Below are 22,985 nucleotides of genomic sequence, written 5' to 3'. Positions count from 1 at the left end.
AGATAATGTATGGTAAATGAACACCTATGCTTGTATGAATATGAGTAGGATATATGACACTGTAACTCTAACCAGTGTTCCTTACTAACATGAATATATGGTCGTGTACGAAACTCTTGAACTTGAAATGATGATGCATAAGAAAACATACGATATGGTGATATATGAACTTAACATGAGTATATGATATCACATCAAACACATATTTTATCATCTGTCAACATTCAACTAATGGAGGCAAAAACCCCGGCGGCTGTTGAATCCAGGAAAAGTCCCCCATCGGGCCCTTCCTGTTAGGCGGCCTAGCAGATGAATCCTAAACAGATTGACCAAATACATCAAACAATAAAATGCAACTTACTTATTGGATTACAATGGAATCACAGAAATCATTTTGGATGATATGCATAACTTGCTAAATTGAAATCAGAGTACATTTTCCTCTTGTAAAATCAAAAACACAAAAATGAATACAGAAAATGAATATGAGTGTCAGCCATTGTTCATCATTCTCTCTCACAGTTCCTCCTCGTCCTTTGAATTGTCCATGTAATCAGGGTTTGGAAACAAATCTGGTATTTCCTTCCCCCTCTGCGTCAGAAGAATTCTGTGCACCAATTGTTCAGGGGTCAGCATACTTAACATTTGTGCTCCTTGTATGTCCGTTACAAGGTTCAGCTCCTTGTCCATCGCTCTCACACACCATTTCTTCAGGATAGGCACGATGCAACATGCCAACAAGGAAAACAGAGTTAGTACTATCAGTACAATTATCCCTATTTTAGCCAAAACGGCTCTCCATTTTCCAAAAATTTCCTCTAGCCCATCCCAAAGCTTCCACCCTTACCAGCATTTTCAGTCATTTCAAACTTCCAAAACTTCAGCTTATTCAAAGCAACAGGAAATGTTCCATCAGGCGAAGTGTTATTCGTTTAACCTGCTCCTGACTAGACAGCTTACAGTCATAATAAACTTATCTGAGAATGCTGGCATGGGTTTCAACACAGTGTGAATTGGGAATGTTGGACTAAGAGTCTCATCCTACTCTCCAATGTGCTATGTGTGAGCTCAGTCCTGCGTGTTCTTTAATGAAGCAATAGGAGAAGATATTCGGTCTCAGTTAATGTAGTTTATTAAGCAGTAAAGGAATAAAATTACAGAGCTCTGGGTCTCAACTTCACGTCCCTGACGAACAACAAAGGTGTGTCAGTTCACGAAGTCTGACCTCCTGTCCTTTCCCTGACCCAGTATATTTGAGCGTAACAGAGTGTCATTGTGCACGCAAGGCGTTGTCCTCTTCTCATTGGCAGTTCCACTTCCTCCTTCACCACACCACGCCCCTGCCTCGTGTTAATCTGACTCCTTCCCGCTGGCGGTGGGGGCGTGGTTCCTGTTTTGAAAGACAAGAGAACAACACAACTCCCTACACGTTCTGTACCTTACTATCTGTATATCACTTTCTATTCTTTTTACCATATATGAAACTAATTATCTAAGCATTGCGGTATGTGCTCCTCAGACTTCATGTCTCTTCCTCTCCTGTACTTCTCCACTTCTGCAAAGCAAACACATTCAGATCAGCTGAAATCATCTCAGTATTCTCATTGTTCACACATCTAAAACTTATATAGTGAAACACAACTTATAGTAAAACACATAAAATCATTCTATTCCCAACAGGAATTTTGTGGTTGCATCATACTTATCTTGAACATGGTTATGCATTGCTTCCTGGAGCGGCTGTGACTCCAGCGGATGTCTCGTGCACCTCGTCTTCAGAGTCTGACTCGGGCTCCTTGAAGCAGTCTCTTTTGTCTCTAGGTTGCCTGGTGATTGGTTCAGAAAACACCACGTCGTGTTTCCTTCGATTTGGACTGTTGTGGGATTCGCCCTCACTATGGCCCTTCCCTTCTTGGCTCGTGCCACATTCTCCTGAAGACCTTCACGTACACCTGATCGCCTGGCACCACCTGTCTCTCGGCCTCCTGATCGGCCCTTTGGCTCTTTCACCTTTTCCTGCTATTATATAGATCTATGGAAGGCAGTTATTTGTTTTATATATTCAGACAGTGCCATTTGCAGTTCTTGGCTAAAGCGATCAATTACCACCAGCATGTATCATTTGCCATGTTACAGATTTTATCATGTCTACATAGTCCATACATAAATGTATGCAACACCGTGGGTTTCTCAGATCAAAATGGTTAACCGAGTCACTGGTGCAACTATAAGTCCCTCAGGGGACCTCCAAAGACCTTTCTCGTCCTGTGCTGCTCCTCTCTTGAGCCATAGTCTATGCTCGCCCTGACCTGCTTCCTCTCGTATTAGTATAATGTCTTCTGGTGTAATCATAGGTTCCAGGGACACCACTGGTGCCATTCCCCCCTCTCCGAGTGGCTCCGAATCCCCCCTCCCTTCTACCCGTCCGGGGCCCGCCTGTGGACAGGCTACTGCTCTGTGGCCAAGCTCTCCACACTGCCAACATGCTCCAGGCGGTGGATATGGCTGTGTGAATGGCTGCGGGTAGACATTGACAACTGGGGGTGGTTGCAGTGGTTGTGTTGGCTGTGCGGTGGGTGTGTTCGTTAGTGTGGGGTTCATTTTTTCAGCCATAATTGGCGCTTGAGTGTTCGCTTTGCCCTTGCTCTGCAGCTCGCTTAGTTGCAGCTGTGCTAGTTTTCTCTGGACGTCTCTATCCTGCTCTTTCATCCTCTGCTCATCTTTCTGTGTCTTTCCACTGCGTGGATCACACTTTCACAAAATTGTCTGTGCGGCATTGTTGTTAATCCCACTACGTCCCTCAGTCTGCTCTGGACTGGGGTGGGGAGCGCGTCAGTGACTGTCTCTGAACAGAGTCGTTAACACCTGGCTCTGCCTGATGTCTTCCTCAGTCTCTTGTCTCCATCTTTTCAAATGATTGTTTATGTATGTTGCAGGATTATCAGTTTCTGTAAAGGGTTCACCCCGCAATGCCTTAAGGTCAACTCATGTCGGGTACTCTCTCCTCAGTGCTGCCCACAGTTTCCCATGATAGGCATCAAACTCAGTTCCATCAGCCATGGGACTTATCATCCACTCACACCCATTGTGCCTCAGCATGTTCTCCATTGCCGAGGCTCCGAGAGTTTGAGCCCACACCACCTTCACATCCCCCAAAGCCAACAATTTGCCAATGGTAGCTTCCTCAAAAGCTCTGATCCACTTTGAGGCCCTGTTGTTAATATCAGGGAGTCTGGAGACCAGGCCGGTCAGATCGAGGGTCTGCCACGGGATATAATGTCCCTGGGTCCCCTTTATTAAGAATGGAGCCATATAGTGCTCATCATTGTATCTGTCTGTTTTTTAAGTAGTGCTCTGTTTCTGAGATTCCTTTTGAGCTCTTTCTCTTCCTCCTCCTCATCTTCCTGACCCTTCTCTTTCCCTACGTTGTTTTTTTAATTTCATAAGGCCTTGTCTCATCTTTGCCCTATAGTTTTGACCTTCAGCTTTGAACAGCTTCAAAACTTTCAATTCCAATTCTCTCTTTTCTTGACGTTTCTTTGATTTGTCTTTAGGTTTGTAGTCTCTTATTCTAGTTTCCATACTCTCACAAGCCACCATATCAAACGTGCCTCCCTTCGGCCAAGGGTATTCTAATCCCTTGGTTCGTTTTTCCCATTTCTCTAAAATTTTCTGGATGTCTTTCAAAATGGGATTTTTGCTTCCCAGCAGAGCTACTGGTGTTGGGTGCATTGTTTCAGATTGTAGTTCAATTGTTTTATGTAAATTTGTGTTCTTATGTGTTGTTATGTGTCTTTTCCTATTTGCTCCCCTTTAAGTTTTTTTGGTTTGTAGGAAAAAAAAAAAAAAAGAAAAACGCTCAAACTTTTAACTTTTGCTGGCGCTCTTGAAAGGAGGGGCTGGGAGGGGACTGTGCTGTAGTGCACCTAAACTATTTTTAGAAAGCCTGTGTCTGTGTCCCCAGGCTCTTCCCCCCTTAGCTTACTCATCGATTACTGCCTCAGTCTGTTCTCAGCTGTCTATGGGACAACTTCTCTCCACACAAATCCGACTCTCTATACAACTATTTCCTCAAACACACTTTCTCCTTCTCTCTTCCAGACTCGGACAAACAACACACTTACTTATTTCTTTCTCTCTTTTTCAGCCTCCACTCGGACACCACACACACCAATCTTCCCCTCTCAACACAACGCAAATTCCAACTTTACTATTGTCTCAGGCGCACTCTCTTCTGTCTTACTTCAACACAAACACATTCACACTCTGGACACAGCTTTCATACGCTTCTCTCAGATACTGCACACCTCACGCTCCCATCTTACAATTAAGGGTTAACATTTCCCTTCTGCTTGGCGCTCTTGGCATCCAGCCCAGAGTCTTACACACACATATACAGACACATACACATACTGCAGTTCATACACTCAGTTATCACACTTATGTTTCAAATCTACACAGAGCTTTTATGTTTCAGTTCACACATTCATACATGAGCTCAACACACCGTACAAGCAATTACACAGTATTTCATATGACATCCAAATAGACAGTTTTCCACACACACAAAAAATACTTTGCCTTATCTGAAATTTGCATCTTTAGATTGTTCAATTTGGATTCATGTGCATGAGGTGATTACTATACTGGTGTTATCCGTATTTTATTCCAGCTGGATTCATTTATATTTTCTCTATTTATAGGCCTTTTTCTATATTTTATTGTCTATATCAGCTTATGATCTCTTCTCTTCAGACCATCTCCTGGTTCATAGGAGCTTAACTGCCTCTCTCGGCGCTCCTATCTCTTGGCACCCTTTCTGAATTTAGAGTCATCAATTTGTGCCACTAATCGTTACTGCCAACACTCGGCTCAACAGTGAATTAGTTCTGCGATTGCCCGAACCTCGGCCACAGTTTTCACTCAAAACTGTCAAAGTGGGGGTAGCTATTTCTCCAATTGCCGGAAATAGCAAGAAGCCTCAGGTTTCACTCAAACCTGACAAAGTCTGCGCCGTCTTTCTCTAGACTCGCATAAAAATCCCTATCTAAACTATATCCCTCTGGACATGGGATCTCGGTCTCTCTAGACTGCCTGAAACTAACTCTTAAATCCCTCTGGACTCTAATCCTGGTCTCTCTTAGACCTCTTAAATCCCTCTGGATTTACTCTGGGTCCCTCTGGACCCGAAGTCTCTCTAGACTTCCAACACACGACTTGGCCCCCCTCAGGCTTGACCAACCGTCTATTTACCCAGCTGCTCTTTTAACTTCTGGCTGTTTCGTTTTAGACACAATGCCAATCACTCACAATCAAATTCTGCTTCACTCTCTTGAGTTTAGCTCGTCTCTTAGCAGCTGTTCTGTGCACAGAAGTCTGGCTCTCTTTTCTCCTTTGCTCTCCCTCCCCCTGACAAGTTCTCTGTCTGCGAGGGATATCGGTATACAGTGACCTCTTGGAGCACCCAGCCCCGCACAGTGACTGAGATTTTCAGGGTGTTTTTATCTCAACCACTTCAGAATTTGTGTAAGGAGTTTTAAAAGTCCTTACCTTTTGTTTGGCGCGCCTGTCACCCCACGCAGGGAGTCACCTCGGAGTCACAGCCGACCGCCATCTTCCCTTCAGAGATGACTGTTTGTGGTGACTCCTAAGAGCATCCTCCCTGCGTGGGGTGACAGGCAGAAAAATGACAGACAAATTCTGAATTGGCTAGGATAAAAACACCCTGAAAATCTCAGTCACTGTGCGCGGCTGGGTTCTCCAAGAGGTCACTGCATACCGATATCCCTTGACCAGCTGCTTCCTAAACCTTGTGTAACTGACCTTATTTTTTCACCTTTGGTATAAAATGATACATTATCTGCCTCTACACCTTCAACCTACAAAACAGATTTTTTTTTTTGGCCACTTTGGGGCAGAGGAAGCAAGTGTGAGGTAATATGTTGACCATATTGGCAAACAATTGCTTACTCTGGCCAGTGGTGTAGGAGCTCTTACAGTACCACACTGTAAACATAGCTATTACACATATAAACCATCTATCATATCTTAGCTTCCCAACACAGGTGTATTTCTTCAGCAGCCTACCTTTCTCTTTTCTGCATCTGTTGTATAGTTTCAGGTAGAAGTCATCCAATCATTCTGGAAAGAAGGGAAAAGCAGCAAAGGCTGACACAACAGCCAGAGATTGCAGTATACGTATTGCAATGCATATGAAAAATATTGTGCTTAATAAATGCTTCAGACCTACTTGTTGTAACTTATAGAAAATTAGTGTAATTTTTTGGAATTCAGTAATTCTTTCAGTGCTGAAAAGTGCACGCCATTCCTGCAGTAGTTCAGTTTCCAGGAGATACCCTGTTTCTCTGTCATCTGAGGCTCATTCTTAAGGTGTGAGCAGGTCAGCCAGCCATCCTGATGCAGGACAATTTAAGCAAAACTGTGTAAGGTAGTTCACCTACAGTAAGTTTAAAACCTGGCCTGGACTGCACTGTTCTATGTCTGTAATTCATTACTGCAACTGTATAATTGCTTTGTTTTTACTCTGGATGCTGTCAGAAGACATTTTATAGACTCACACAATGATGAAATGAAGTCTCCTTGAACAAGGAGCAGCAGTGATACACAGTTCAAGGAAAATAACTGGACAAACATCACGGACACTCTTAAAGAATAACTAAAAGAGTTGTTATTGTCTCTGGATTTGTGAAAGTATGTGACTTTAATAGAACCACGAAACCTGACAGTTATTCAGATGATAGGTGTGCCTTAAATTAACTAAGCATTATACATGTTCAGTGCCAATGTGACTAATACCATGACATAATACTGCTGTTTACTGTAAAAGTTTACTGAAAATAGTTCCATAAAATAACAGAGCCAGTAGTCTACAGTTTTACTTGTGTATGTTTCACACTTCAATTTTTCATGGATATTTTGTAGACATCTTTATGATTTGAGATAACATGCATAGAGTGCAGTGAAATGTCATATAATGCCATTGAATCCACTTGTTCTGACTGAACTTATGGGATGGAAATGTTTGATCATAAAAATGGTAAATAGAAGGAATCGTATGCTTAGTAACTCATGTAAAGAGCTGACTTTCGAAAAGCACCATATCTTTTGATTCTTGTGATGAATGGACTCTTCGTGCTGTTGGGACAAAAGACAAACAAACAAAACATGAGTTAGTTTTCAGCATACAGGAAAATTTAAAAAGATGCGCTATAAAAACTGTTGTAATCATTATCACATCATCTCAGAGTCATGATGATGATGATGATGATGATGACAGCGCCTAATGATGATAAGGGGGATCAGCATTGGTTGTTATATTTAATAATACTCTTGTTGTTTTAGTCGCTATATTCTAGTCAAGTTGGTTTTTCTGGGGACAAACCTCAAACACACACTAAAATTATTACATGTCACATGTTTTTCAGTAGTTGAAGTACAACAAATGGGTAATTTGTTCAGCTACAATGACTGTAGTTCCTTAGGCAAAGAAAGACAACTATTCTAACATAAACTGAACAGGATCCATGGACAAATCCACGACAGGAAGCCACCAACAGATGGACCAATAGTGGTGCTCAAGCACCTGCCTTTTTGGCCTCAAAATTTAAAATCCACAAACAACTAATGTGTTTAACTTGGGAGAAGCATGACCCTTTACAGAGAGAGGACCTGGGCTGACATTTGAAATGACCTTCTCACATTGTAACAACAGTGCCTAACACATACTGTATATACTCTAGTAAAGCTCTTAAGGCAAACCCTAAAGTTACCTAAACCTAAACAGCTGAGCTGATTTTTGATGATTGTTATGTTAAGAATTTATAAATTCATATGTCATTCTGTCTTTTTGTGACTATACCTTTTAGAGTTGCCAAAGTCAAATCCACACATAGGGGCTTTATATTCCTTTAAGAACCCAACGTTCTCTCTTATGCATCTCTTGAATAGTTTGAGGTAGAGGTCGTCCAAAACTCTCTGGCAGGAAGAGAGCAGCGAAGGCAGACACAACAGACAGAGTCCCCAGGATTATATAAGGCAGGTACTTAAAGTATACACCTGTACAAGGAGAGGAGAAAATTAGGATGAGGGAGGTCCTGAGTCCTGCTTATGTGCAATGCAAGCATTTACTCTATGTGTTCGCCGAAGCATCCAAATTAAAAATAGGTAAAATCAGTTGCTATGTGAAAATTTGTCAATACACTAAGAAAAATTCAGGTTCAACAATGCTATTAATTAGGGGTCTAAGCAGCGGCACTCCTTTTTATTCTTTCTACTTCTTTTTGCACAATCTGCACAGATGATCTAGCCCTCCTCAGCCTGCCTGACAATGCACCTATCATATAGTCCTCCTGAACTGGGGGATGGTCCAGGGCTAGGCCTTCACCATTTGAGTCATTTCTGCATACCACAGTGCTGGGCAGAGACCTGAGGCTACCAAATGACTGACAACTGCTCCTGGCTCACTCTCCAACAGGGGAAAGATGACATGGAGGGGCATGAAGTTTTCTTGGCCATGGCACATTTGCAAATTTGTCCACACAGGCTCATGTTTGGGGGATCATCTTGTGGTGCCAGAGAAAACCATCTCGAGCAGTGAGTGTTGCGCCAGCGGGCAAACAGATTCACTTCTCCTTTCCCGATCAGAGTCTCGATCTGCCTCACCACCATGTGGTGAAGCCTCCACTCATCTGGTAGCAAACCACTCCTTGACATGGCTCTCCACCATCCTCAGCAGGGCAGCAAACCGAACTCCACCCTGTCTGTTGATGTAGGCCACCACGTTGCAGTTGTTGGTTCAAACCAATACATGCTTCCCCTGTGTCAAAGAGTACGAGGTGTTGGAGGACAAAAATACTGCCTTTATCCCAAGGAAGTTGATGTGTCGGACCTCAGTTGGAGGCCACACGTCATCTACTACTCTCTCCAGACAGGTCCCTCCCCAACCTGTCAGGGACGCCGTCATGAACACCGTTATGTGGCAGGTCACTCGTCACAGCATTGTTCCCTGCAACAGGTGTTGTAGGGACCCCCAGTATCCAGGTCGTCCTGTTCTGTCTTCTGTCTGTCGTGAGTGGGGATGACAGACACAGTCTGTTTTTTGTAACAGGTCCTGGATCTCTGCAGGGAGGTAATCTATTTCTTTCTGGGAGGTTAGATTTACCTCCTTGAACGGAGGAGGAAGGCGTCAGAACCGGAGAGAGTAGCCCGGCCTTGGCCGAGTTACCTCGTGTGCTGCCTTATGTACTGTGGGGTCTGCACATATTTGGGTGGGCACGTCCAGATTTGCAGGCTATGTTTATGCAAATCTCAGTGGGTGAATTTATGCTTGTGATTGAAGGAGTATTACCACTAGAATCCAGTAGAGGGCGGAGCTTGTGTGAGATAGAACTTTGCATTTTCCAGAATGAGTTTTGACACTTGTCACATAGAAGCATTACTTTAAATAGATACCTAGACATGGGATGCATGGACAAAATAAAAATGAAAAACAAATGTAGTTATGTGAAACACATTTTCACAGGAGGTCATAAGCTACATATTTGAATTAAAATCAAGAGTTCTGTCAATTGAGTAAGAAACAGACTTGATGGTTGCAATGTGCTTGGATCCTGATCATTGCTGCTTCTTGCTATATTTACTATTAAGACCAGTTTACTTACTCAGCTTTAATATAAAGGGCATAATGCAGATAACCACTCTGGAAACAGACGAGCATGTCCCTGTCGCAGTGTTCCTCAGCACTGTTGGGTAAATCTCTGCTGTGTAGATATAGATCAGGGCTGCACCGGTGGACAAACCAAATTTACCCACCATTTCCAGAGCAACAGCCAGATCTGATAAACCTGAAACGTAAAAAATGGTTTGTCTAAGAGGAGCATGAAGCAGAAAAGAAAGTCTGTCAATGTATGATCTACTCTGGTACAGATTCCCCAGGTAAACAACTTTAACTCTGTCAGCACTGTTGCTGTTGTTTAGTGCCATTGATGGAGTTAGCACCATTAGCTGCTAGCTGCTGGCTCAGCCACTTCCATGTTGAGAACTGTGTCTATAGGCTACAGCTGATACGCTCAGAATTTTGCATAGAGCCCCTTTGACAATCTTCTAACTTACAAACTGTCATAAAGGGAAATTCTGCTGATTTTACAAGTCAGAGTCTGTTTACAGGTCTTAGGAAATACTACTGCATAGCCTATGTGAAAAAAGTTGCAGAAAACCTTTTGGTTCCAGAGGGAGCTGCTTGAAATATGAGAAACTGCCTCAAATGATGTCACTTGAGTCAGCCACAGCTGGGACTGTAGACTTAGTCTGAAAATGAAAAAGCCCTCGGAGGGAAAGAATCAAGCTTACCATACCTTTATAGCCTACCCTGCTCCTCATCTCTGTTTGAGGCTAACAGCTCAAGGCTACATTATTAGCTGCTAATACCATAACTCCCCGGATTGCCGACTGAACTGTTGGCAGTAGAATTGCATTATGGGTAATGGAGGTGCCAGATAACAGTTGAGAGTAATGTGTGGAATGAAAATGATATCTCTGGTTCTGCATCACTATATTTTCATACTGTCCATTGTGAGTCTGACAATGATATATGAGTGCAATGTTGTGTACTTTTGTTAGGCCCAAAAATACTTGCTCAGAAACATGACAGTACCGTGATGCACCATGTCATGACACTGCTTACTTTGGGGTACCAGTTGAATTAAGAACAGTGACACTCCTCCGAGCAGCAAGAGACAGGTGACAGACAGTCGTCGTGGAAAGTATCGCACTACCACCCAGCAGAAAATGTATGCTGGTACCTCCACAGCTGCTGAGAGGAAACTGCTTATGTACGGGTTAGCATGAAGCTCAGCCGAGTTCAGGGACAGGCCGTAGTATCCAGTATTCAAAGTGCTCCTGTGAAGACGAAAATATAGTAGAATGAAGTAGAATAAACATTTATAACACTGATTAGTTGATCAGTGTCAATGGATATTTTAAGAATTAAATTTCTTAGGATAACAACTGACATAAGCTACAAAGAGGCCCAAAAAAGCACCTATGCAGGTGTTTGCTGGTACCACACAATGCATACCTGCTGTGAGTATGCAGTTACGCAGACATTTAAACTTCATTCTTTTTTTTAATGACATGTAAATTTAGAAGAATACTCAGAGGAACCACTTTATAAGCATCTGTGCAGTCTACAATCCAGTACAATTTCCCTGCAAATCATTATCCAGAACACTACTCATTGCCAAATCAAGTAATCCCATAACTGTAATGTGTTATTTATTGCTGTGTTACTGTCTAACATTTTTTACAATTCTTTTCACCTCCCAGTGAGGAGCTTCACTGGGAGGTTTGGGACTAACTAACAGGAGTTATGACGACAGTGACACAGACATGAACTCAGTGGCCTCCCACCGGTGAATACTGCCAATTGTGTTTGTTGAATGTATAACCAAGCAGAAGCCTAAAATCTAATTGTCTGTTTGGTGAAATTCTCAGACTGGATACTCACCATATAAGGCACAGAATAAGAGTTATGTTCCTGATGTTTTTTGTCCTCAGCAGGTCGAAGATATTGTGTTGTTCCTTGGAGTGCATCTCTGTCTCATCAGCCTGCAAGATAGAAAACCAGTTTGTTGTTTCAGCTGGTCGATCTGTCTTTCCACCACTTGGGTCCAGAATAAAATATCTAAATAACTGCTAAAAGAAATGCAAGGAAATTTGTTACAGACATTATTGTCCCTACAGGGTAAATGCACCAACAATATGTGTCCTCAAGCAGGCCTCTGTGTCTTGTTCTGCATGATTTAAAGTGAAAGTAGATTTACATATGCAATGCAATCTTCAAAGATCACCAGTGGAGCCTCGACTCTGTTCTTCTTAGCAGCCTTTCTCACTATGGCCTCAGCCTCCTCCACTCTTCCCTGTGAGAGCAACCATCGAGGAGACTCTGGGATGAACCTGCCTCAGTTTTCAACAGACAAACAGAAAGTCTGGATCAGAGGAGCTTAGAGGACATGGCAACAAAGAGGGTGACTGCAAGTTAGAATATTTCTCTAGTGTAAGAGTCAAATCATTATTTGCCTCCTGACAAGAGCAAAATCATGACATTTATGGTGCATGGTAGCTAAGCTGACTATAGTCTCGCTCACCAGACCTTTCTCAAGAAAACAAAGGTCTGGCTGCGCCGACTCTCACTTTAAGATTGGAGGAAAAAACGCCCCGGCTTTTTAAAATTCTTTAAACCAATCACAATCGTTCTTGCCGGTGCCACATCAACGGTGCGCTTGCAAAAATATTGCCAGGGTTAAACAGGTTTTGGTGTAACACGCCCACAAAAATAACGCCTACAGGATGCGAACCATGGCAGAAAAATGGCTACATCCCCGCAAGATCAAACACCGCAAAAGTTAGTAAAGGACGTGTTGAAAACTGCTACACAACCGGAGGTGGTAGGGTGGGACTTCAGCGGGTGGCTCCTTCCACCCAATGGGAGGCTGATCTATGCAGCGAACTTCCACCCACTCAGACTAAGCTGACCATGAATACCGGTACATTTTTTGTTATGAGTACATCCTACCACCAGAGGGGGGCATAGATCAGGCAAATCAGAGTGGACCCCAGCAGGAGGGATTTCCAGTCCCTTAAAAAGTAGGCAATGGGTGGAAGCACCATGTAGCCAAAGGCAAAGGCCACACACACACCCATAGATGAGAACAGGACACGAACATTTCCAGTCAAGATCTCACTGCCTGCACAAAAAGAGAAAGAGAGTAATTCAATGCGGTAGTGCAGGTAATACATGACAATAGTAGTGATCAGTGGTGATACAAAAAGACACATTACACACAATATGCTGTCTGTACATTTAAAGTCACTAACTGTTGTATAACAGTAATATCTGTTGTTACTGGAGCATGAAATGTTCACATTTACCCAGCACAAAAGCAGATATATAGTTGGAGACCTGTCCGACAGCACTGATGAAGATGAGGCTGGAGAACACCGTCCAAGAAGGTGAAAAGATTTCAGCAAAGGTAAAAACTGTCTGAATGGCCATGGTGGCAAAGAGAACAGGCTTTCTTCCAAACCTAGAGTGAGAAGTCAAACAACAATTAAGATTTTTTTTTTTAAATAGAAAATTTTGCAAGAAACACCAAGTGCCACCAAGTACTAAGTAGCAGTAGCTGAGTCACTGTTCTGCTTACAAGAAGTGCTGCATACTACATGTACAACAGGTACTGAACATTACGTGTGTATAATATTATATGTATTTACAATACTTCACAATATGTATTTCACATGTATAATCCCAAACGTAACAGTAAAGCAACAGTTGTATTAGTAGTCAAGTCTGAAGTCGTATACGATAGATGCAAAGCTCTGATATATAATGTTTACATGCTGTTTAAAATGGAGAATCTGCTGCTGTCATCTCTGAGAGACACACACACACACACACACACACACACACCAACATCTCTGTGAGTTTGTGTCAGTGGTCTTTGCTATGGTAATCAATGGAGCCCTCTGAGAGAGTGGAGGGAGGAGGGGCAGTCATCTGCTCAGAGCAGGCAACTGCTTTAATAGAGTTGAAACCTCTCAAACTCTTCCTTTTCCTGCCAAAACCATGAGTCCAATCATTAACATATAGATACCACCAGAGAGAGGAGATTCACCCAAATGCCTAAATTTTTGTTTTATTATTGTGGTGCCAAAAATGTGATCATGTTCACAGGTTAGAAAACTGGTGTCCCCGGCTATTTATACACATATACATAAGGCCCATTTCCACCACAGGAACTTCGGGGTAATTTTACGGGGCTGGGTTGGTGCGTGTCTCCACCGCAGGAACCACCCCTGAAGGACAGAGTTCCGGGAATTTTACAGGGGCTAAACAAGTCCCTGCCTCGGAGTAGGTACTCAGAACGGCCCAGAGAAACTCCTGGCTGGGGCTTGAGGATTACTTGGTGCTGATTGGATATACTCAAGGCAGGATGTGACGTTTTGTAATTAATAACATGGTTATCGTAGATTAGCTGGGCTGACCGTTAGCTGTTAGCGGTGTCTGTAATAACTCCAGTCACAGTCCGTGAAAAAAAATATTTTTTCCATGGGATATCTTAGTTACAACATGATTGAGCTAGCAAAGCAGTTTTGTGTTGCTATGTGTGGTATTTATTCAGTTTTGGGAAATCACAATGTCTAGAAAGCATCAGCTGACAGGGACAGCTAACAGCAGCAGCAAAGCTAACATCAGGACGTCATCTGTTAAAAGCCTCCCGTCGTCGGATACGACATGAAACTACTCCAGTTAGCTCAATCATGTTGTAACTAAGAAATCCGCTGGAAAAAATATTTTTTTCACAGACCTTGACTGGAGTTATTACAGACACCGCTAACGGCTAACGGCGTCCCTACGCCCCTACGTCACCCCGGTCAAAATGGTCGCACAATGATTACGTCACATACAGAGCCCGGTAACTTTACAGGAACCTTCCCCCTACTCTGCTCTCTCAGTGGAGACACGGCGGTTGAGAGGGCCGAGGGAGAGGACGTTCCTGTCGTAGTTCCTGCCCCCCAAATAGTACCAGGAAACTTCTTCAGTGGAAACGGGCCTATAGGAGTGAATAAACCAAAAAATGGCTCTCCCTTTACTTGGAGGCTCATTGAGCCAAATGTGTAAGTGTGTGTGATTCCATTGTCACATCTCTGTGACAAGCACAATTTTTCCTACAATTTGATGTGTGAATTGTGTATGTACAGTGAAAACTGTGGCAGTGAGAGCAATTTGTTCAGAATTTTTTTGGAATATCTTTCAGCTCCTCCACACAGCGATGATGTCACACACTCTAGCTCTGTCCCATAGAAACCTACTATAAAATATTTACATAGGTTTTTTTTGCGATTTTCATAAAAACCATTTGGCGAATCTCAGAGAAAGGTCACATCACACCACTCCTGATAATTTTGCACGTTTTGACGTATCTTTTACCTACATGTTGGCAATGCTGCGGGAGGAGTGGCATGACAAAAAATGAGGTGGAAGAAGAGGAAGAGGTTTAAGAAGTATAAGAATAAACGCAACAGACTATATATAGTTGCCTTGCTGTTGCACAGCAGGCACCCAAACAAGATGTTAAAGCAAGACAAAAGTGCAAAGAACAAAAACCCAACATTAAGGAATACTTTTTTATCTGCTGTGTACCTCTAGGATCAGAGATCATAACAATATGTAATGCAGCATTACGTAACAAAACACCAAGCAAGGTAACATAATACCGAGGAGAAGTCTTGTTACATAAGAAATGTGTATCATATCTTGTAGAATTAAGAGATTTTAAGAACATGGTATCATTTGACTGTAAGATGGTGTTTTCAGTACCTGTCTGAGAGCTGTCCTGAGACGAAGGATCCACATAGAAATCCCAGAAAGAAAATTGTGGAGGTGAGCGGCTCCTTCCACTGATCCCTGCACACCAGGTCAAACTGCAATATCCATGCAGGAACAATTAAACACTTAAATTTACAGACTGTGAGAGTCCATGGTAAAGGCCATTTGGTGAATGTAAGCCTTTTAACCCTGTTTCTCTTAACTTCTGAGAAGTTCAGCAGCCACATGGTAACATGTTTACCTGCTGTCTGACTTCATTTCCTTTTGGCAGAAACCTTAAAGGGATAGTGCACCCAAAAATAAAAATTCAGCCATTATCTACTCACCCATATGCCGACGGAGGCCCTGGTGAAGTTTTAGAGTGCTCACATCCCTTGTGGAGATCGGTGGGGGGAGCAGCTAGCACACCTAATGGCAGACGGTGCCCCAGACTAACGTCCAAGAACACAAAATTGAATCCACAAAGTATCTCCATACTGCTCATCCGTAGTGATCCAAGTGTGCTGCAGCCCCGACATAAAAAGTTGTTTCGAAAAACGTCATATGAGCTCTGTTTTTAGCCTCACTGTAGCCTGTAGCTCTGACTGCTTCTCTGTGCTCCGCGCTCACGTGTGCGCACCTGCGCGAGACCAGCGAAAGCATGAGTTTTGCTCACCCATGTTTACATCACGTGACACGTGCACCGCAGGGGGAGACAACGTAACCACAGAGCTAAAATATAATTTGCACTACGGTCTTTTAGCAAAGGACAGCCCAACATGTCTGAAGACTTTGAAACTGAGGAGGAACAGCATTTCTTTGTTGAGCCATATTTGTTTGAGCCCGAGTATATGGACGAAACTCAGGCTACTGGACGAAGCAGTCGCCGCAGCTCATGAGCCTAACCCTCAGCCAGCCGTAGAATACCGGAGTCGAGCACTGGAAACCTGGTGGTGTAGTTATTTCAAATGCAAAGCAATGCCAACGGATGAGGAAAGTCTTTGCTGCTCAGACTGGGAATTGGTGATGCCTGCACTTGAGAATCTGGACATCAGTACTGACGAGACTGCTGCTCTTCAGAGATCACCGATCACCCTGAGCGCGCACACAGAGAAGCAGTCCGTTGGCATATGGGTGAGTAGATAATGGCTGAATTTTCATTTTTGGGTGCACTATCCCTTTAATAACATGTATCTGGTTAACTTGTTTTTCCATAAAAAAATCAAGCAATTTCTTATAATACCATGGTATTATTATAAAAACTGCTTCAACACTTCAGTGCACTGACCCCTTCATCATAGTGTTAACACACTATAAAGAGATCACTGTGTAACTTGTCATGTGTCAACTCACAGCATTCTCACTCAGACCTCGTCACATATTAATGTTTGGTCACTGACCTTACACGTCCAGATACAACGTGAAAGGTACCCTGGGTGCGTTGGTTGATGTTCTGGGACACCGTGTAGAGTTATGCCTGTTACATGCATTGTCTTCTTTCAAATACCATTTACATGCAGTCTCCTTCAAAATAAACTCATTGGGTCAGTACAACAACAGAAATTTATGTTTTTTTTTCCTCCAACAACTAACGCACATGGTTGGGTTTAGGCAACAAAACACGTGGTTGGTTTAGGAAAACAGAACCGGGTTTGGCATTATAATCTTACAGGACACAAACACCACTCTCGGTGTTAGAGCCATCCACCACCCCTCACACCTGCCCTTGTCGGACTTTCGCCGCCTTCACTTTCATTCTTGTCCCACCGCACTTCCCCCTGACGCCATTAAATCAAAACAGCCACGAGTCATGTCATGTATCACGCCAACGTTAAAGCACAGCTTTTTTTCGTCACAGGAAGACTGCCCAAGTGACTCCGGGGTGAGAACAGGTTGTTTAATTCCATAGATCTAAATGATGTTATGAAGCTGCTAATCTGTTTAAGCCTGTCTTAACTTAGTTTTCACTAATTATATTTAACATTATGAACACATTCTCACTGGTTGGGACTTTCCCCACCTTGCAAAAGCATGCGGTATCTCGCTGTTAATGAAGAAAAAGGACCTAAATCAAATGGTTGCTGAAAAACCAACCAATTTTCCTTCTTGAGCAAGACTGTAACGAGTTGTGTACACAGTTGGACAATTATCCCTCTGTCCACAGAGTGTATGATGTGATCTGGTCAGGTTTTACATCACTATAGTTCAGTTACTATTTCTGATGTTGCCACTATACTAGATCTTAAATTCTACCAACAACGATCCCATGCTCGATGTACATTCTTACCTCAGAGACAACTGTGGATTGGTAGATGTCTTTGCTGTAGCTCCACCCATCCACACAGCCCTCCTGCTCCAGGTCAGTGAGGTTGACGTCCCTGCCAGGAATGAATCCCTGAGCAGAGAGATTTTCGACCACATCCAGCCTGTACCTGCTGCATCTGCTCAGCTCCTGTTTCCCATTCACCACCTCACAGTCACAATAATACACACAGGAAATGGGGTGAAATTGTGATGCATTAACATGGCATTGACAACTGTGTCCTTACAGTACCTGCGCTGTATGACCACACACGTCTGTTGGAGATGGCATATTAGGTGCCCCCCCAGGTTCTTGTCCCCTACAGTATGGTACACTGCTCTTCAGGGTTTCTGTACCAGTGCATCTTTCTTTGGGGAGATTTGTTCCATTCCTTTTTTGTGAACTCAAGAGGAGCTTGATCAGTGTTGAGCTGGCTGTTGGTGAGATTAGAGGAGAATTGTGAAGTGCTCCAGAATGGGTATGACCTTCTCTGGAACATTTTTCAGAGCCTTTGATACAGTATAAAAGCCTCTGTTTGGCTGCCACTTGCATGGGTCATTTCCACTTGCACACCCAGTGCTCTATCATCTCACCCAGAAGAAGATGTAGACACAGATGTTGTGGTCCTAGCCTCTGCACATCTCTCAGAGCTGGACACTGAGGGGCTGTGGGTGGCATTTGCAACGAGCAAGAACTTAAGATACATACCTGCCCATGAAATTTCCAAGTCTCTTGCAATCCAAGGCCCATACTGCGTAACTTGCCTTCAGTAGCTGTGATACAGTATCTGTATTTCCAACTAGGGCAAAGAAGACTGCATGGGATAGCTGGAATGTTAATGATATCATGACAAAGGCATTATGGCTCTGTCAAAGGCTCCAAAAAGCATTCCAGAGGAGGTCGTTTCCATTGCGTTATCCTCAATGAACTCAACAGCAACCAACTCAACATCAGTCAAGCTCGTCCTGAGCTATTCATAAATAGAGAAAGAGGAATGGAGCAAATCCCCCAAACTAAGGACGCACTGGCGTAGCAGTGTACCAAGGAGGATACTGCTGTGGACAAGCACTCGCAGTGGCATCAAATATGTCAGAATCTAACAGATTGAGGTTGGATGGACCTTAACCCTACAAAATTCAATTATGTCGGTAAAATGCCTGCCATGACCACAACAAGGCATTTTTTCAATAGCTCAATTTCTGTTCAATGTGCAAAGGTTCAAAAAACCTAATTACCTCTATCGGGATGATAGCATTGCGCCAATCTTGGGACAGGTTAACCTCAGGAACCAGACAGTGGTGACTGGGAGTAGCAGTCAAGAAGACAAGAGACAAAGTTCCAAATCCATTGGGCATGATGCTGACACCGAGCAGGAAGAAGACAGTCTGCTGAAAGCTGCCCCACTGACCCAGAAAAGATATGGTGTCATCATAATTCTTCATATCAGAATCCTAACGATCTCTTCCACAGCCTGTAACCTGTAGACCACTTCTTTTTCAACGGCAACAGAAAAAAACAGACGAGTTTGCCTTCATGTCACTGGGAAGCTAGCCACGCCCTGTACTAGATGAAGCATGCGTACCAAAGGGATGATGAAAAAAAAGCAAAGTTACAGTGAAAGTTTACCTTTCCCGAGCAATTATTTGTGCTAGGAAACACTACACTCCAATGTTATAGCTATTGCAGAATGCAACAACATTAAACACGTCACTCTTATTCTAGTTCAAACAGAAACAGGTCTGAAAAAAACTGCAGCTTACAACAGTGGAAAAGCTTTCGTGTCATACCCATTCTGAGAGTTCTCAAAGCCAAATTGCTATCCTGTTTTTTATTGTCCTCACCAGGTTACACATTACAAAGGTATCTAAAAGTTACTTTTCTCATGTAAAAGCTTGTTGAACAGTCACTTGTGTCAGATAAGGACAAGAAATAAGCGAACTTTGCTCCTTTTGCTTGACTACTTAAACATTTATTAACAGCCGTCTAACCAGTATTTCGTGTTATTCCCCATTAAGGATAACAAGCCTGAGGCGTCGGTGGTAGAGCAGGCGCCCCATGTACAAGGCCGTTGCCGCCCGGGTTTGACTCCAGCCTGCAGCCCTCTGCTGCATGCCACTCCCCCTCCCCCCCCCCCTCCCCCACACTCCACTGTCCCATCAACCAATGGCAAAAAATCCCCATAAAAATATCTTAAATTTAAAAAAAAAGGATAATAAGCCTGCAGCCTGTATGCATTAAACATATCTACATTTATTTCTGTAACCAAAATACATTTTGTAACAGATGTGAGCTTTGCCTGACACTTAAACCATATATTAACAGCTTTTAGTGAATGTCTTGTGTTCATCAGTTCATCTTCACAATGTAAGATGATATGTATAAATGTAAAAATAGATAAAACAGTGCAAGACAAAAAAAATCCTTGAACATGACAACAAGAACAGGCTTTAGTGGCGAACGGTCAGGAATGCAAAAGCCACAGACGAAGTGCACTACCACTAAACATCTAAAAGGTGGTGCTAAAATACCACCCATAACAACATGTGTCCAAAGTCAGAGCCATGTAGACTGCTGTAGAGCCTGCAGGGAGTTGGTTGAGCACACATGATCTCTCAGCCTGTGGCTGAAACCCACTGCCTTCAGATGGAGGCCTTTCTGAACCAGCCCTAGGGTTTTGTGACAGCATCGGCTCTGCCACACATAGATCCGTGCAACTGCAATAATAGGAGGAGCCCTTGACCTCCACCTCAGGGGCCACTTTCTGCAGACACACTCACCTCCGCCAGATGCCTGTCCTGTTGCCTGGTAGTGGCTTCATCCACACTTCTCCTCCCACTGGAAGTTCAGGTAAATCCCTGGCAGTTCTTTCATGATGAGATAACAAAAACGTTAACAAAACAACTTAGTAAATTGCTTCAGAACCATGGACAGTACTGTTAGTTATGTGAAGGGTTTGCTGGTGTGAGTTGGACATGCCCTGTCCGTAGCACTGAAACATCACTGAGGAGATTAATCATTTGCCTTCTTTGCATAGTGGTAAAAATGATTTTTGGTTTCTGGCTGCAGAATGGTGTAACTGTCCACATGCCCCAACCTCAACAAGACAGCCACATGGTCACTCCTCCAAAATACAGGCAGAGTCGCACTGCAGCCGTCTCTGAACGAATGCAGTGATCCATAGCAAGATGGGGACAACACCTCTCCTTACCACCGTCAAACCGGTCCTTATTCACCATAAAGCACTCGACTCTGCTCCTTCTCATACCAGAGTCCTCGGCTCTGTTAGATCGGCGTATAGAAAAAGAGCCACCTGGTTGAATGGCGCTGGCCAGGTTTTTGATAAATCAAAGGATATTACAGTTGCTGATATCCCGCTGGTAACTGATGCAGCACAGAGGTCATCCAGTTTATTTCCAACATCTGTGCAATAGCTGGCAGAATACTAGTTCAGCAAAACAATAAATGTTGCAACTTTATAACAGTCACTCAAACAATATTTATGGACTGGTGAAAGGGGTTGGTTGTATGCCAGTTGTGTTGCACCTGGCTCCCCTCTGGGCATTACACACCTACATGTTTCTGTGCTCCGTGGTGTGCAAGGTGTCTAATGCTTGTCTTCAGATGCCTGCAAGTTTATGCCATGGCTCTAACCAGTTAAGTTGCATACTACTCCCCTACTGCTCCAGTGCAGAGGCCAAGATTACAAAGAAGAAACTAACCTTTAGCTGGTCAGGATCAGTGTGTGTGTGTGTCAACATTATGTTGTGACAGGGCGTTTGTTTATTTATCAGGCTCCTATAACTTACCCATAGACTCCAGCAGAGGGCGGAGCCTGTATGAGACAGAGCAAGGTTATGATATAATAACCCTAGTTCTAATAGCACAGGTGGAGCCCACAACTTAGGGGCCCTGTCGCTCCTATCCGAGCTTAAGAGGATGTAGGATAGCAGATGTCATTACATATTCAGGTGGACACATCCTGATTGGTAAGCTATGTTATGTGCTCAGGATTGGAGGAGAGTATTACCCAGAGAGTCCATTAGAAGGCTCCACCTGTGCTAACTGAACTGTGGTTACAATATTGAGACCTTCAGTTAAGCTGGTTGGGTTGTAGGTCCACCACTTTGGTCCAGAGAAGTGACGGACTCCACAATAACTGCTAAAAGAATTTGTTACAGACATTATTGTCCCTACAGGGTGAATGCACTAACAACGTGTCTTCAATCAAGGATTTTGTGTCTTGTTCTGTATAATTTAAGTCAAAGCAGACTTACATGTGCACTGCAATCTCCAAAGATCCCCCATGGAGCCTCAACTTTGTTCTTCTTAGCAGCCTGTCTCATTATGGCTTCAGCCTCCTCCACTCTTCCCTGAGAGAGCAACCACCGAGGAGACTCTGGGATGAACCTGCCTCAGTTTTCAACAGAGAAACAGAAAGGTTCAGGCTGGATCAGAGGGGCTTAGAAGACAAAGCAATGAACGGTGTGAATGCATGTTAGAATTTTTCTCTAGTGAAAGAGTCAAATCATTATTTGTCTCCTGACAAGGGCAAAATCATGCCATTTATGGTGCACAATCGGTAAACTAACCACGAGTACATTTTTTGTTATGGTTTCAACCTACCACTTGAGGGGGATGTAGAGCAGGCAAATCAGAGAGACACCCAGCAGGAGAGATTTCTAGTCCCTTAAAAAGTAGGCATGTATCCAGTGGCAAAACCCAGACACACTGAGTGAGAAGTTAAACAACGAAATAAGAGCAAATAGTAAATAAAGTAAAAACAAGATGTCAAAGCAAGGCAAAAGTGCAAAGAACAAATACCCAACATTAAGGCCAATATTTTTTTTATCTGCTGTGTACCTCTAGGGTCAGAGATCATAACAATATGTAATGCAGCATTACATAACAAAACACCAAGCAAGGTAACAAAAGTAACATAATACCAAAGAAAAGTCCTGTTTCATACTCTAAGAAACGTGTATCATAGCTTGTAGAATTAAGAGATTTTAAGAACATGGTATCATTTGACTGTGAGATGTGTGAGATGGTGTTTTCAGTACGAATGGTGCAACATACTCTAAAAAGTGTATATTACAGGTTTTAGAACATAAAAGTTTAAAGCACAGGTTGATATAAAGCAAGGACTTTCAAGCAGTTTTTAAAGTGCTCAAGGATTTTGCTAGTGTTCCCAGAGCAGAGAGGTTTCTGACCACATCCAGTCTGTACCTGCTGCATCTGCTCAGCTCCTGTTTCCCATTCACCACCTCACAGTCACAATCACACACACTTTATTAGTGT

The 22,985-nt window shown here is 43.1% G+C and overlaps 1 protein-coding gene across 2 annotated transcripts; it reads right to left on the bottom strand.

Annotated features, from left to right (window-relative positions):
• Positions 1-1,114: 1,114 nt before the first annotated feature.
• LOC117265799 (organic cation/carnitine transporter 2-like) lies at positions 1,115-19,475 on the bottom strand. Of its 2 annotated transcripts, none has more exons than XM_078172578.1 (14): positions 18,923-19,475; positions 17,673-17,855; positions 15,398-15,501; positions 12,949-13,103; positions 12,593-12,764; positions 11,841-11,973; positions 11,525-11,625; positions 10,703-10,917; positions 9,681-9,863; positions 7,880-8,076; positions 7,118-7,155; positions 6,088-6,141; positions 5,551-5,662; positions 1,115-1,826 (listed from the first exon to the last, which is right to left on the bottom strand). In XM_078172578.1, the coding sequence occupies exons 1-10, from the start codon at positions 19,127-19,129 to the stop codon at positions 7,919-7,921; spliced, it is 1,611 nt and encodes a 536-aa protein (XP_078028704.1). In that variant the 5' UTR covers positions 19,130-19,475; the 3' UTR covers positions 1,115-1,826; positions 5,551-5,662; positions 6,088-6,141; positions 7,118-7,155; positions 7,880-7,918. The 2 variants fall into 2 exon arrangements, with proteins under 2 accessions (XP_078028704.1, XP_033496401.1); XM_033640510.2 differs by having other exon boundaries at positions 6,251-7,155; positions 18,923-19,474.
• Between the last annotated feature and the right edge of the window lie 3,510 nt (positions 19,476-22,985).

This window comes from Epinephelus lanceolatus, chromosome 11, assembly GCF_041903045.1.
Source record: "Epinephelus lanceolatus isolate andai-2023 chromosome 11, ASM4190304v1, whole genome shotgun sequence".
Taxonomy (NCBI): Eukaryota; Metazoa; Chordata; class Actinopteri; order Perciformes; family Serranidae; genus Epinephelus; species Epinephelus lanceolatus.
This window is presented reverse-complemented; position numbering and strand designations above follow the sequence as displayed.